At 42.7% G+C, this 15,097-nt stretch overlaps 1 protein-coding gene across 3 annotated transcripts in view; it reads left to right on the top strand.

Annotated features, from left to right (window-relative positions):
- LOC117827779 (MAP7 domain-containing protein 1-like) overlaps nt 1-15,097 on the top strand; it is a 58,352-nt gene that overhangs the window by 15,456 nt on the left and 27,799 nt on the right. For all 3 annotated transcript variants that reach the window (XM_034704565.1, XM_034704567.1, XM_034704568.1), the window contains exon 2: nt 14,260-14,475. In XM_034704565.1, the coding sequence (XP_034560456.1) occupies nt 14,260-14,475 (216 nt within the window). The remainder of the gene's footprint in view (nt 1-14,259; nt 14,476-15,097) is intronic.

The raw sequence follows: 15,097 nt of genomic DNA on the forward strand, positions 1-15,097 counted from the left end.
AATGTTGTCTGTATGTTAATATGGACACCGCGCCTCCATGCTCCTCCAGTTATAAGATTTGAAGTCGAAGTACTACGTCGATGGGCGCTGACATATCGCACTGGTGGAGCCTTGGGACTGAAACCCTCCCGCTAACCTAAACACACAGCTAACTTACAGATACAGGTCAGTGCAGTCCACAGCAGAACAGGTTCTTGTGTTGGTGTGAAATATACTCTCACAGTCAAGATGTGTTCAGTGACTCCTGTGTTAGAGCTGTTCTTTCTCTTCTCTGGTAATCCCTTGCATATAAATTGACACTAAAAGAACTAACTCCTATGAAATGGGCATGTTAGAGAAAAATGTATTTGACGTGTATATTGATTTCTAGTTTGATGCATGTTCCATCAGTTAGAATGGAGGAGGCGGGCTTTAAGACCTATACTGCAGCCAGTCACCAGGGGGAGCTCTCAAAGCTTTGCCTTCAATCAGGATAGCTGTTGTTTGAAACGGTTTGAAACACGTGCATTTTCCGCACTTGTAGTAAAGACAGTCTGTGTCACCACAGATTTGGGGCTACCAAGACCACCATGCGAGAGTCAGCTTAAATATGAATGAATTTGGTGAATATTATTTGTATTTGGGATATTTATTGTTGTTGAAAAAGTGCCAAATCACAACAAAGTAATTTAAGGACCATACTCTTTGTAATATTATTTACAAAGACCTGATATTGAACCACCAGTGAGCAGGCACTTGGCAACGATGGAAAGACAAAACTTCCTTCTAAGTGGCAGAAACCTCGAGCAGAACCAGACTCAGGCAGACATCTGCCAAGTGTCTGTCTGAGTGGAGTAGAGACAGAAAGACAGAGTTACATAAAGATATAGAGGCAGACACAGAGGGGGAAGTACACACTGCAGCAAAAATAACAACAGGTTATACAGACTTAGAAGTTATGCCAATGAAAATAGTAGAAACATGATTATTATAAGCAACTCAAAGGAAATGAAGGGGGGAAACAGGAAATGGGGAGCATAATTATATCGTTGTAGCACTCAAACCAAGGTGATTGAAATCCTCGTACATGACATGCTTTATACTTACTTACTTTTTGATTAAGGTCTAAAAGTGGAGCTTATCCAGACCATCAACATACTTTAAAGCCATCTCAAAATGCACTATGTGTGTCTTTAATTGCATAGAAGTCAAAAATGATAAATTCCCCACATTGTTTTGAACACTGTTTTCTTTCAGTTCCCTCTTCATTCAGGTTCCACATTCCTGCTAAGGGAGAGACCTTTCAAAATATTTTTTTAGTAAATGCAGCATCATAACCTTGAATGGAAGTATGAGCATGAGTAGGTTAAGAGATTTTCCATGATCATCATTGGTTAATTCCAGTCAAATGTGGCACAATTTGGCTACATCTTTGGCAGGTTCCCATCTCTCATTTGGACAGTCCTTCATGTTTATTTCTATCATTGGTTGAAACACTTTCAGTATCAGAAGGATCTCATGTGGCACAACCACAAACAAATTTCAGTGTCCTGGCTTGCCTCTGCGGTAAATCTGGTAAAACACATGCTGCAGTTTGTGGTCACTGTGCCGTCGCAGGGTGCCTCGACAGCAGCCAAACCCCTTTTATGGCTGACATTCTCAGTATGGTGCTTAACTCTATTTATAAACCAGGAGTCTGTCACAGTGGCACAGAAACCTGAGATGGCTGTAGACAGACGAGGACCTGGGGGGAGCAGAGAGAGAGAGAGAGAGAGAGAGAGAGAGGGAGAGAGGGAGGGAGGGAGGGAGGGAGGGAGGGGTGAACATCATGCTGAATTTGTGTTTCTGTGTTAAATGGAGCCTGTCACATGGAAGGCTGATCATAAGATATAGATGTTGACATGGCACTAAACATGTACTTTTGAAAGGCTGCATGGATAATAATTGCTGTTGCAGGGGCACCACTGAAAAAAAAATCAGTTATATCAAGACCGCATTCAAATATGGCATTTCGCATAATCAACATGATTAAGCTAAGCTAAATTTTATTGTTAATTTGAAGCAATCGTAAAAATTAGCTTATTAGTTGACTTTCAATAGCTGTTGGTTGCAACTTAAGTATTGTAATATGATGCTTTCATTGATACAAACCAACAATGTTACTTAACTTTGAGAAAGTACAAAGTAACCCGCCTTCGAGGCGTTTTTCCACTGCAGGAACTTTACCCCGGAACTAGGGACTTTGCCCCTGAACTACGTGTGTTTCGACCGGAGGAACCAGGGTCTAAATTTAGTTCAGGGGTAGATAATCTCCCTCCTGAAAAGCCCCTGCTTGGGGGGTAGTACTTTTCAAAGGTCCTGGGACTTTCGGTTGAACGTAACAGTGTTTGTGGAGTTAACACAGTTGTTGAAACACAGAGGGAGTTCCTGGGAATGCATACTAGTTTAGTTTTTTATTAGGATTTCAAAATATGATTTAGATTTTTTTTTTCTCCACACGTCAGTGGCCTGTTCTGCACAATCTACCCAGGACTTCAGCCCACGGTCGAAGCGCAGACAACAATGGGGGCACAGGAACCTTTTAGTTCCGGGGAAAGTAGTTCTGGGGGCTAAAAGACCCCGGAACTCTTGGCCGAAATGCACCTCTATAATGAATGAAATAAGCTGCTACGAGCTAACTGTTAGCTATCTCACCCTTCAACTAGTGGCCCTTTTTTTAAAGCCAGCGTTTAGGTTGATTTTGGTCATTTCTAACCACATAAAGTATGCCGAACAATCTATTAGCACATCCTGATTGTGAAAAACTGATTGTTTTTGACAACCATTGCAGGAATACTTTGCTACTGAAGAAAATGTTTAACGTTGTGATTGTTAAATGGGGTTCTGAAGCTGTGAAGTGCCATTTCTTTTGGAAGGTTTAAGTTGTCATGTCTCTGTGTTCACATTGGGCTCAGTTATGACTCTGAGAAGAGGTGCAGCTTTGTGATGCTAAGTAGTGTTGTAGTACTCGAGACCGGTCTTGGTCTCGAGATCGGTCTCGAGGACGCTTATTTCAAGTCTCGGTCTCGTCTCGGAATTGAAAGCCTTTTCACTCGGCCTTGTCTCGGTCCCAGACTGGGTGGACTCTGTATTTTATATCAGGACCGGTCGAGACCTACACTGATGCACTCTGTGTCCCTGTCATTACTGTGATAAGAGAAAAAACTAAACTTAAGGAGTCAAAAGAAAGGCAACAAAGACAAAACCAAACCTTGTTTGTTGCTGTCAATTGTATTCAAAGCAAACTTAAATAAAATAAACAGAAGTCTTTTATTTTATTAACTCTCATAATGATTTTTCATTGATATATTGTCTTGTCTCGGTCTTGCCCTGCCTTGGTCTCGATCCCTTAATGTCTTGGTCTTTACTTGGTCTCGGTGCACTCTGGTCTCGGACATGTCTTGGTCTCGGTTAATGTGGTCTTGACTACAACACCAATGCTAAGTATTCACAGGTACCTTAATTGGCATATTGGCACATTTGTGTGTTGATAAATAGCCCAAGTGAAGATGAGTGAACTTGTTACTCCTAAAAAAGACTCATAAGCTCATACTGCTAGCTCATTAGCACTATCTTTTTAAAGTTTCTCACATTTAGCCACTGTTAGCATCAGACTCTCCCTTCAGTGAATCAAATCCAGCGAGGCTCCAGTTCATTGCTTATAAATCAGAATTTTCTGTGTCTCATCTAAAGTTTATACTGTGGTCTTGCTGTTACACAGCTCCTGTCAACACCCCCCTCCTACAGCACCATTAAGTTGCAAGAAAATACACAACAACCACACCCAATCTGTGCTGCCTGTAATAACTGGTTCAAGTCAACTGTGCTGCAGAAAAGAGTCACATTAGGGATCTCTTCTTCCGTCTGTCTTTTTGTTATCTCTATTGTCTGTGCAGTTCATCGTAGTGGTATATGTGTCTACATGCAGGGTAGATATACTGTATATATAAGATATCACACTCAGAAAAGGAGAGATCAAACAAAACGTAATCCGCCTTAAAATGAAAGCAGAAATAATCACACCTAGAAAGAGTGAGAGAAAGGAGGAGGGTCCCTCTCTGTTCGTGACTCTCTTTCTAACAATTCTCTTCAAACTAGGTTACCAGACAGAAGCGTTGGACACTTTCTACTTTCTACTTCAGTACCTGAAATGCTGACATCAGAATAGAGTAAAGTAGTGTACCTTCATGAGCAAACAAAGGAGCTACTTCACCCTCATTGACACTACTGAAGAGGTTGTTAAGTAAGTTGTTCCATTGTTTGTTATAGAAGCCATTAATGTGTAATTAACGCATAATAAAACACGAAGGCTACATTGGTTCCACTCCTAATCAACCCTTGCTAATTATACAATCATGAATTAAGTATTTAAAGTATGTAAACTAGGGCTGTCAAAATTGCTCCAAAATGACGTTTGAATATTCCCTCTTAAAGAAAACATAGGTTCCAACCATTCGAATATCTATATTTGCACATTATGTCAATAACAGGTGAACAAACTAATACAAGGAGACATAACTACTTTTATAGGTATTTTTATTTCAGATTTAACATGCCTAAATCATACCTACACATTATAAAACAAGTACTTACCTAATGGCCTATACCGTAACACATTTCAGACCGTAGACCTCTCACTCGCTCGTCAATGTAGGGTCTTAGTCCTGAAGGCCTACAGGTTATTACCCAAAAACACAAGACAGTCCACATGTGAAGAGGCCAGCGCCGATCTCTTTTTATTCACTATATTCCCAGTGAAGGAAAGGACACGTTCAGAGCGCACTGAGGATCCGGGGACAGAAAGATATCTCTCTGCCGTCTGCTTCACTCTGTGCATGTGTGACTCCTGTGACCTGTCCCTGACCCGTCATGCAGTGTGCCCACTCGCAAAGTAGCCGCTGATGTGTTTTAATTCCACAGTTGAATGTCCGTTTTTTTTTTATATTCAAATATATATTTGGATTTAGAATATTCGTTGACAGCCCTAATGTAAACAAAGCATAAAAGCCATAACAATCACACACCATCACAGTAAAACCTGTTGAATAAAAGGTCTGAGTATTTAAGAAAGCCCAAATTAATCAACTAGAATTAAAATTTGTCAAGCTATATTACAGATTCTGCATAAAAACTTTTAAAGTTTTAGTGTGTAGTATGTTTATATTTCATCATATTCAGCAGGCTTCAGTGTATGCAGGAAAAACGGACTAATATGTGAAGAGCAAAAGCAGGTGGAACAAAATCCACTATGACATCCCAAATCCCATCAGAGGTAATCTGACCATGATTTATTAATCTTTATAAACAGATACTTTCATGCAAGTACAGTTTACATTTCAACTTGAGTGACAAATCTGCTTGATGCTGTGTCTGGAAGCCAATCACTGTTTATATTTCCAGATTCCCTAGAATGCATGAGACATTATCTGTCTGACCTCCGTTCAACAAAAAAAGCTTTTTAAAAGTTATTATATATTATTATAAATCATAGTAAAGTTTGTTTCATTTTATCGTCCATACTGCGGGAATAAGCCAGAGTGAAGCCTCTGAGTGAATGACTGTTAACAGTGAAACTGTGACCCACCAGAAACTTGTGAATGAGCACTCCTTTGGGGGCTGCAATGACACAAGGAATGACAGTGCTTACTTTGAAGACATATCTGGAGAAACAAATTTTGTTTTGATTTAGATCTGGACACGCAGTAGCTTCTCAAGTTACTAATCAGACTGAGTACATATGAAGCTGGAAGTAATTTATTGCTAACCATTAGCTTCACTTGACTGACCTAGAAGTCATTAATTGTTCCTAGAGGCATCTTCATTAGAAAATAGCCAATGATTTTTGAGGTTGGACTAGCCATGAAGGAACTCATTCCCAATAAATGTTGTGATTTTTTTGCATCTCTATATGTCAAGTTTTCCTGGCAGTGTTAAGGTGGCAGTATTATCAGTATTTCTTCAATGTATATGTTGTATTTCTTAACTGTTTGTTCAGCTTTTCCCTAAAACATTGTAGGAAATCTTAGGCCAATCAGAATCAGAATTACTTCATTGTCACCATACCCAAGTGCAGAGAAAAAAATGTATGACATATCTCATGTGTAGTGAGATACAGTACATAGATAGTAAGCGACAATATATAAACAGATGGCAGGTACAATAACTATTCTAACAGGTAAAAAAAGCTATGAGAGTTATGTGAAAGAATTTGCATGATCTTTGTCATCCTTATCATTCCTCAGTTTGACTGAGTTCCTCTTACATCCATAAAAGGCTGCTGCAGTGGTCCAATTCAAAAAGTGAGCCTCTCTCTGAGAACAAAGTAATCTTCTCAAGTAAGCAGGAACATTGCAATCCTCTTTTTGCAAAATCCTAATCCGTTTTTCGACACCAGGTACAAGCAATGCCATCCCGTCTCAACAACATCTTTTTGCCCTCTTATACTAACACACGAGGCTCCTGGTCACATCCTATTATTCCTCAATTAGGATTCTGTAGTAGCAGCCTGTGCATTAAGCTCTGTGGTGAAGTACAGTGGGGGTAGATGGACGTGAGCCAAGTGTTAATCTGTGATTTATGCGGTTCGGTGAGCGTTTGGACCGGTCTGAAGAGAGCGTCATGCTCCATCTGCCCACTGTTGGCCGCCTCTCACCTTCCTAACTCGCTGTCTCTGTGCTCCCTTGTCATTATTCCTCTCGCTGTCACCGTCTTTATCTCCTTTCTTTTTGTCTTTTTAAATCCTGAGCTCCCTTTTCACCCTCTGTCATTATGAAACAGGCCGCTGCACCATTTCCCCTGCTCTCTCATTGTCCTCCAGCTCTCCTCTCTCTGTAAATCACTCCTCTCTCTCTCTCTCTCTCTCTCTCTCCACGTGTCCGTGTAGAAGTGTACAATTTGTTCCCTTTTCTTCTTCTTTTTCATCTTCTTCTCCTCCTTCTTCTTCCTTCGTTCCACCTGCTCCAGTCCCTTGACTCCTTCAGTGTCACAACTAGCAAAGTATCCCGGGAAAGAAGCAGCAGGCGATCAGTCAAACTCAGTGACAGTATCAGTAGGGCGGCAGAGTCAGAGCAGGGATTAAAACAGGATGTTTTTTGTGGCTTTTTGTCAGCCTCGCTGAGGGTCAGAGTTCAGGAAGTCAGGCCTCATGACCGGATCTGTGTAGAGACTTCCGTTGTGCTCACATTAGGAGACTTTTAAAGGCCTTGGTGTTACATAAAACATGAATGAAAGGCTTGATTGATCTAAAGATTCAAAGGGGACCTTTCTCACTTCACACATCAAAGTCTATTCCTAAGACACAGGGAACACCAAACAGTCCTTTTAATGTCCTTTTGTTCTGGTTTGAGGAAATTAGACTTGACGTTGCAGAAATACATCACAGCTTTTGGAAATATCCAAGTTTTCTAAAGGTAGCTAAGACTTGGATGTAGAGCTGCATCAATTAAATCTTTTATCTTTTGTAAAGCATGCTGCATGTACAGAGGCTATAGTCCTCATCACAGTGGTCATAGGTTTGACTCCCAGCCTCAATCCTTTGCTGCATGTCTTCCCTTCACTCCTCATCTATCCTGCCGTCCGTTTCTAATAGTCGATTAATAACTTTTCAGTACAGCTTCATAAATGTAAGGATTTCATTCTTTTCTCTGTAGCTCTTGATGGTAAATGAAAAATTGTTGGACGCATTTGTTGGACACAAAAAGCAGTTTGAGGAAACACATTTCAAGACTGGCTCTGGGAAATGATAATGAGAGATATCCACAATTTTTTTACATTTTATAAACTAAATAATAAATCAATTCATCTGGAAAATACGTAGCACATTAATCCACAATGAAATTAAAAGTTAGTCTCAGCTTCATGGGTTGTTTTTACGCTCATTAATAGTCAAAAGCCTGATGATTACCAGACGCTGATTTGCTTTATTGGTTAAATTGACTTTGCTTCCTATTTCAGCTCTTATGTACAACTTATTGTTGTCTGCATGTCACTGTGTTTTATTTATTCATTTTTTAAAGTAAGAGCTGATCCAAGATGGCGCCACGGACGGTCGCCCTGGTACTGCGCTCTCTCGTACTTGTTGCGTTTTTCTCTTTTTTTGTATCTTTATGCTCCGCTTCTCTGGTTTCTTTTACCAGAGAAGAACTTGTTAACATTGGACAGTCCTCTGCCGAACTTTTTACACCGGTTTTCATTGAACCTTTAAGTTACACAGAGATTCTTGCTGGTGGAGCCGCAGCTCTCTATGGTCTTTGCCGGAGACGCCGGCGCCGGGGCAAGCGAGCAGGCGTGCTCGTCAGACTGAGACAGCGGGGGTTACGCAGTGCGCTCCCGTCCATTCACCTGGCGAATGTCCGCTCCCTGGCAAACAAGATGGATGAACTGCTGCTCCTCAACTCAAGAAACACGGACTTTTGCAGATCCGCCGCCCTGTGTTTCACTGAAACCTGGCTCAGTGAACACATCCCAGACAGCTCGCTGCACTTACCGGACTTTCAGCTCCACAGAGCGGACCGCGTAAAGGAACTCTCTGGGAAGGCGAGAGGAGGCGGAATCTGTTTATACATAAACGAAGGTTGGTGTACAGATACCACAGTGTTGAAGAAGTCATGCAGTCCAAATCTGGAGACTCTTTTCATAAACTGCAAACCCTTCTATTCGCCGCGGGAGTTCTCCTCCTTTATTCTGGTCGGCGTCTACATCCCACCTCAGGCCTGCGTAACGGAGGCGTTACAGCACCTGGCTGACCAGATTACAGACGTGGAGAAAAAACATCCTGACTCTCTGCTCATCATTCTCGGGGATTTTAACAGAGCAAATTTAACCCACGAACTACCTAAATACAGACAACATATTAAGTGTCCCACCAGGGAGTCTAACACTCTGGACCACTGCTACACAGTAATAAAGGACTCATATCGCTCTGTCCCCCGTGCAGCTTTAGGACTATCTGATCACTGTCTGATTCATCTCATCCCGACCTACAGGCAGAAGTTAAAAACGGCTAAGCCTGTAGTTAGGACTGTGAAGAAGTGGACGGAGGAGTCAAAGCAGGAGTTACAAGCCTGCTTTGATTGCACTGATTGGAGTGTTTTTGAAGCTGCATCAGGAAACCTCAATGAACTCACTGACACTGTGACTTCATACATCAACTTCTGTGAGGACATGTGTGTGCAGACCAGGACCTTCTGCACATACAACAACAATAAGCCCTGGTTCACACCTCAACTGAGGAAGCTGCGTCAGGCCAAAGAAGAGGCCTACAGGAGTGGGGACCGGGACCTGTTCAAGCAGGCCAGAAACAAACTGACGAGGGGGATCAAGGTAGCTAAGAGGAGCTACACTGAGAAGTTAAAACAGAGCTTCTCTGCCAACGACCCCTCAGAAGTTTGGAGAGGCCTGCGTGAAGTTACAAGCTACAGGAGACCCTCCCCCCACCCTGAAGGTAACAAAAGACTAGCTGACGACCTGAACAGCTTCTACTGCAGGTTTTCACACCCCACACCCGAACACTCTGATTTACCTGGCCCCCCCACAAGCCCCTCCCCACCCCCCTCTGACCCCCCACCTGCGCTGACAATCTGTGAAGATGAGGTAATCCAGCTCTTCCAGAGACAAAAGACCAAGAAGGCTCCAGGACCAGACGGCGTGTCCCCCTCCTGCCTGAGAGTCTGTGCTGAGCAGCTGGCCCCCATCTTCACAAAGATCTTCAACACATCGCTGGAGCTGTGTGAAGTGCCCTCATGCTTCAAAAGCTCCACCATCATCCCAGTCCCAAAGAAACCCACCATCACAGGACTCAATGACTACAGGCCCGTCGCCCTGACGTCTGTGGTCATGAAGTCCTTCGAGAGACTAGTGTTGAGCCACCTGAAAGACATCACAGGCCCCCTGCTGGACCCCCTGCAGTTTGCCTATCGGGCAAACAGGTCGGTGGAGGATGCAGTCAATATGGGTCTGAACTACATCCTGCATCACCTGGACTCCCCCAGGACCTACGCTAGGATCCTGTTTGTGGACTTCAGCTCTGCGTTCAATACCATCATACCAGACATCCTGCACCAGAAACTCACCCAGCTCACAGTGCCGGCCTCCATCTGTCAGTGGATCACCAACTTCCTGACGGACAGGAGACAGCAGGTGAGGCTGGGGAGCATCAAATCCAGCACCCGGACCATCAGCACTGGCGCCCCACAGGGATGTGTTCTCTCCCCACTGCTCTTCTCCCTCTACACCAATGACTGCACCTCAGGGGACCCCTCGGTGAAACTCCTGAAGTTTGCAGACGACACCACCGTCATCGGTCTCATCCAGGACGGAGACGAGTCTGCTTACAGACAGGAGGTGGAACAGCTGGCCCTCTGGTGTAGTCAGAACCATCTGGAGCTGAACCCGCTCAAGACGGTAGAGATGACAGTGGACTTCAGGAGAAGCCCCCCCCCACTCCCCCCCCTCACCATCCTGAACAGCACTGTGTCTACTGTGGACTCTTTCAGGTTCCTGGGATCCACTATTTCCCGGGACCTGAGGTGGACCTCCCACATAGACACAATCAGAAAAAAGGCCCAGCAGAGGATGTACTTCCTGCGTCAGCTCAGGAAGTTCAACCTGCCTCAGGAGCTGCTGATCATGTTCTACACCTCCATCATCCAGTCTGTTCTGTGTACCTCCATCACTGTCTGGTTTGGCTCTGCAACCAAACTAGACAAACACAGACTGCAGCGGACTATAAGGACTGCAGAGAAAATCATCGGTGTCGACCTGCCCCCCATCCAGGACTTGTACCGGTCCCGGGCCAGGAAACGGGCAGGGAGCATTACCGCTGACCCCTCACACCCTGGACACAAATTCTTCAAACTCCTCCCCTCCGGCAGGCGCTACAGATCACTGTGCGCCAAAACAACCCGCCATAAGAACAGTTTCTTCCCCCAGGCTGTCACTCTGATGAACACTAAACCATAACAGTGTCATACCTGTCAGATAAATACTCTCTGTAAATATACATGTAGATATACAATGCAACAATTCTCAAGCAGAATTCCATATTTCTATTTTTTGTATTATTTAACTTCTATTTTATTTTTATAATGTAAAACTACCTCTGCAACTCACCACTGCACTTTATCATATTATTTTAGCCTGTACATATTAGTCAAGCTATTTGTTGTTTCTTTGTATTTATAGCTAAGGTTATTGTTATTATATTTTCATTTTATTTTTTATTGTAGTTCTTATTCTTATTCCTATTCTTATGCCTTGTACAAAGAGAGCACAGTTTACCAAAGTCAAATTCCTTGTGTGTTCAAGCATACTTGGCGAATAAAGCTGATTCTGATTCTGATTCTGATTCTGATTCTGATTCTGATTCTCTCCTCTCTCTGTAAATCACTCCTCTCTCTCTCTCTCTCTCTCTCTCTCCACGTGTCCGTGTAGAAGTGTACAATTTGTTCCCTTTTCTTCTTCTTTTTCATCTTCTTCTCCTCCTTCTTCTTCCTTCGTTCCACCTGCTCCAGTCCCTTGACTCCTTCAGTGTCACAACTAGCAAAGTATCCCGGGAAAGAAGCAGCAGGCGATCAGTCAAACTCAGTGACAGTATCAGTAGGGCGGCAGAGTCAGAGCAGGGATTAAAACAGGATGTTTTTTGTGGCTTTTTGTCAGCCTCGCTGAGGGTCAGAGTTCAGGAAGTCAGGCCTCATGACCGGATCTGTGTAGAGACTTCCGTTGTGCTCACATTAGGAGACTTTTAAAGGCCTTGGTGTTACATAAAACATGAATGAAAGGCTTGATTGATCTAAAGATTCAAAGGGGACCTTTCTCACTTCACACATCAAAGTCTATTCCTAAGACACAGGGAACACCAAACAGTCCTTTTAATGTCCTTTTGTTCTGGTTTGAGGAAATTAGACTTGACGTTGCAGAAATACATCACAGCTTTTGGAAATATCCAAGTTTTCTAAAGGTAGCTAAGACTTGGATGTAGAGCTGCATCAATTAAATCTTTTATCTTTTGTAAAGCATGCTGCATGTACAGAGGCTATAGTCCTCATCACAGTGGTCATAGGTTTGACTCCCAGCCTCAATCCTTTGCTGCATGTCTTCCCTTCACTCCTCATCTATCCTGCCGTCCGTTTCTAATAGTCGATTAATAACTTTTCAGTACAGCTTCATAAATGTAAGGATTTCATTCTTTTCTCTGTAGCTCTTGATGGTAAATGAAAAATTGTTGGACGCATTTGTTGGACACAAAAAGCAGTTTGAGGAAACACATTTCAAGACTGGCTCTGGGAAATGATAATGAGAGATATCCACAATTTTTTTACATTTTATAAACTAAATAATAAATCAATTCATCTGGAAAATACGTAGCACATTAATCCACAATGAAATTAAAAGTTAGTCTCAGCTTCATGGGTTGTTTTTACGCTCATTAATAGTCAAAAGCCTGATGATTACCAGACGCTGATTTGCTTTATTGGTTAAATTGACTTTGCTTCCTATTTCAGCTCTTATGTACAACTTATTGTTGTCTGCATGTCACTGTGTTTTATTTATTCATTTTTTAAAGTAAGAGCTGATTCATACAAATTGCTCCTGGAGGGATTAGTAAAGCTTTTTTGAACTGATCTGAATTGAATTGAAATTGTGCGCCTCATGTACTGAAGCTAAAGTCCTCGAAGTGGAAAAGCAGGGTTCAAACCCAGCCTGAGGCTGTTTGCAGCATGTCATTACCCGCTCTCTATCCACTGTCCTACCTCTAAATAAGGCAGACAAGCCCCAAAACAAACCAAAATAAGAGATTTACAATAATTTAAACACGTATCTTGAATCCAGAGTCTAAAACCTAAATAAGTTGCATTATGGGAAATGTAGTGCTCCTTCAGTCTTCTCTCGTTAATGCTTCAGAGAGTTAGTTTTTTCCCATGACTTTAAACACGACATGATGGTCAACATTTATACCTTCATGGAATTGAATAACTGAAATTTAAATGTGCCTTCTTAGACTATGAAATATAATTTCCATCCATCCATCCATTATCTTGACCGCTTATCCAGGCAGGGGTCACAGGGGGCTGGAGCCTATCCCAGCTGGCTTCGGGCGGAAGGCAGGGTACACCCTAGACAGGTCGCCAACCCATCACAGGGCAAACACAGAGAGACAGACAACCATTCACACCCACACTCACACCTACAGGCAATTTACATTGATCAATCAACCTGGAGAGCATGTTTTTGGAATGTGGGAGGAAGCCAGAGTACCCGGAGAGAACCCCACGCATGGGGAGAACATGCAAACTCCACACAGAGAGGCACCTGCCCGGCTGGGGAGGACACAGCGCTACCCACCTCACCACCGTTCAGCCCCAAATATAATTTAATACTGAAAATATCTCTTAAAATGTCCCAGATTGTAAAGCAACATCATCCAAAGCCAAACCATTTTAGATGTAGAAAAATGTAAAAAAATTTGAACTTGAATTCGATTGGTCCTTTGCCTTTAAAATATCTTCTACTTCCTGATCTATTTTCAGTCTTAGGCATATGGAAGGATTTATAGATCAGTTTAGGTGGCTCTATGAGGATAACTACAATTATTATCATTAATTATCTCCCTCACAATCACTATTTAAGAGTATTTCTATAGGAACACAAGCTGAAACACACTTACACAACAACCTCCGATGCCCCCCCCCCCCCCCCCCCCCCCCCCCTGCAGGAGAAGTCAGTGTGTACCCGTCCCTCTCTGTTGTATTTTTACAGTGAATCTGTCGCTTCCTTTAACGAGAACTGAGATTTATTCCCACGCTTCAGTCTCACCTACTGCTGCTGTTTTTCACGCTGTAGTCAGGAAGTGTTTAACTCTGCAGAACTGAAACCTTCACAGACAGTAAAGGGGGAAGACTTTAGCACCTGATGTGCCTGAAAGAGATGCTAGTGATTTCTAATGAGGTGAGAGTGTTGTGTTAATGAAGTCATGAAGGGTATTCGAGGTTTACAGTGACAGTGTGTCAGCAGTAAATGTGGAAACAAAGTAATTAGTGTTTACCCTGGAGACTAAACTCTAATGGGGAATGACACAACAGAGAGAGTCCCATGTTTGACAAAAAGCATCAGTGACAGCTCAAAGAAAACTACGAGATGAGCTTATCAAAATCATTTAATGTTGTAAAACATCAGATAATACACAAAAACATTACTGTCATTTATGTTTGTCTTAATCAATTCCTCTCTCTCTCTGTCTTCCAGCTCTGCCCCTACAAACGGACTCTCTGTCCATCCACAATGGGGACAAAACTCCAGGAAAGGACTTCCTGACTTCAGATGACTCGGCTGTCACAGACCTCTCCCCTAAAACAGACTCCAGCCCCAAAACAGAGTCACCCACCGAGACAGAAGCCTCCTCCAAGACAGAAGGCAGGCCCTCCACTCCAGGGAGCAGCAGCAGCCCCCAGCCCAAGAAAGGTTGAGTTTTTGACGTGTTTGTGCATCAATATCTGTCATTAAAGCACATGAGCGGTGGTTGTTGTAGCTGGAAAAGGCATGGGGGGAAAAAAATTACGTTTTCCTCTTTAAAAGCATTCAGTTTGTGAAACTTCAAACCTGAATTATACATATTTTATAATTCCCATTATGTCCCATTACATTCAGGGCTCTCTATCAGAAGAGGAACCTTACCAAGATTATCAACACAATAATAAACACACATGATAAGTCAGCCTAGCTTTGCAAGACCGTTTCAGCTCGGTGAATAAGCCTGGATCTGTCCGAGTAAAAGAGCACTGAAAAGACCCCTAAATCCAAGACAAGTGAAGCAGCCAAAGTAGGTGGACTTCTCGAGTAGTCTTGTGTGTCTCTGGTAGGTTGAATTCAATTTTAAATAAAGGACTGTGATTTGTCTCCTGTATCTGAGATCGGCGAAAAATTGCTGAGAGATCCACCTGCCAACAAAAATGTGTATGAGCTAGCTGATGATTGGTAACACAAATGGATCAGTTAAAACATCTAAAAGAAGACAGTCTGGACCTAGAAGATTTCAATAAAGATGAAAAGCCTTCAGTGACAATTCACTCTGCTTGGAGGTGGA

The sequence above is a fragment of the Notolabrus celidotus genome, chromosome 16 (assembly GCF_009762535.1).
Source record: "Notolabrus celidotus isolate fNotCel1 chromosome 16, fNotCel1.pri, whole genome shotgun sequence".
NCBI classification, from domain to species: domain Eukaryota; kingdom Metazoa; phylum Chordata; class Actinopteri; order Labriformes; family Labridae; genus Notolabrus; species Notolabrus celidotus.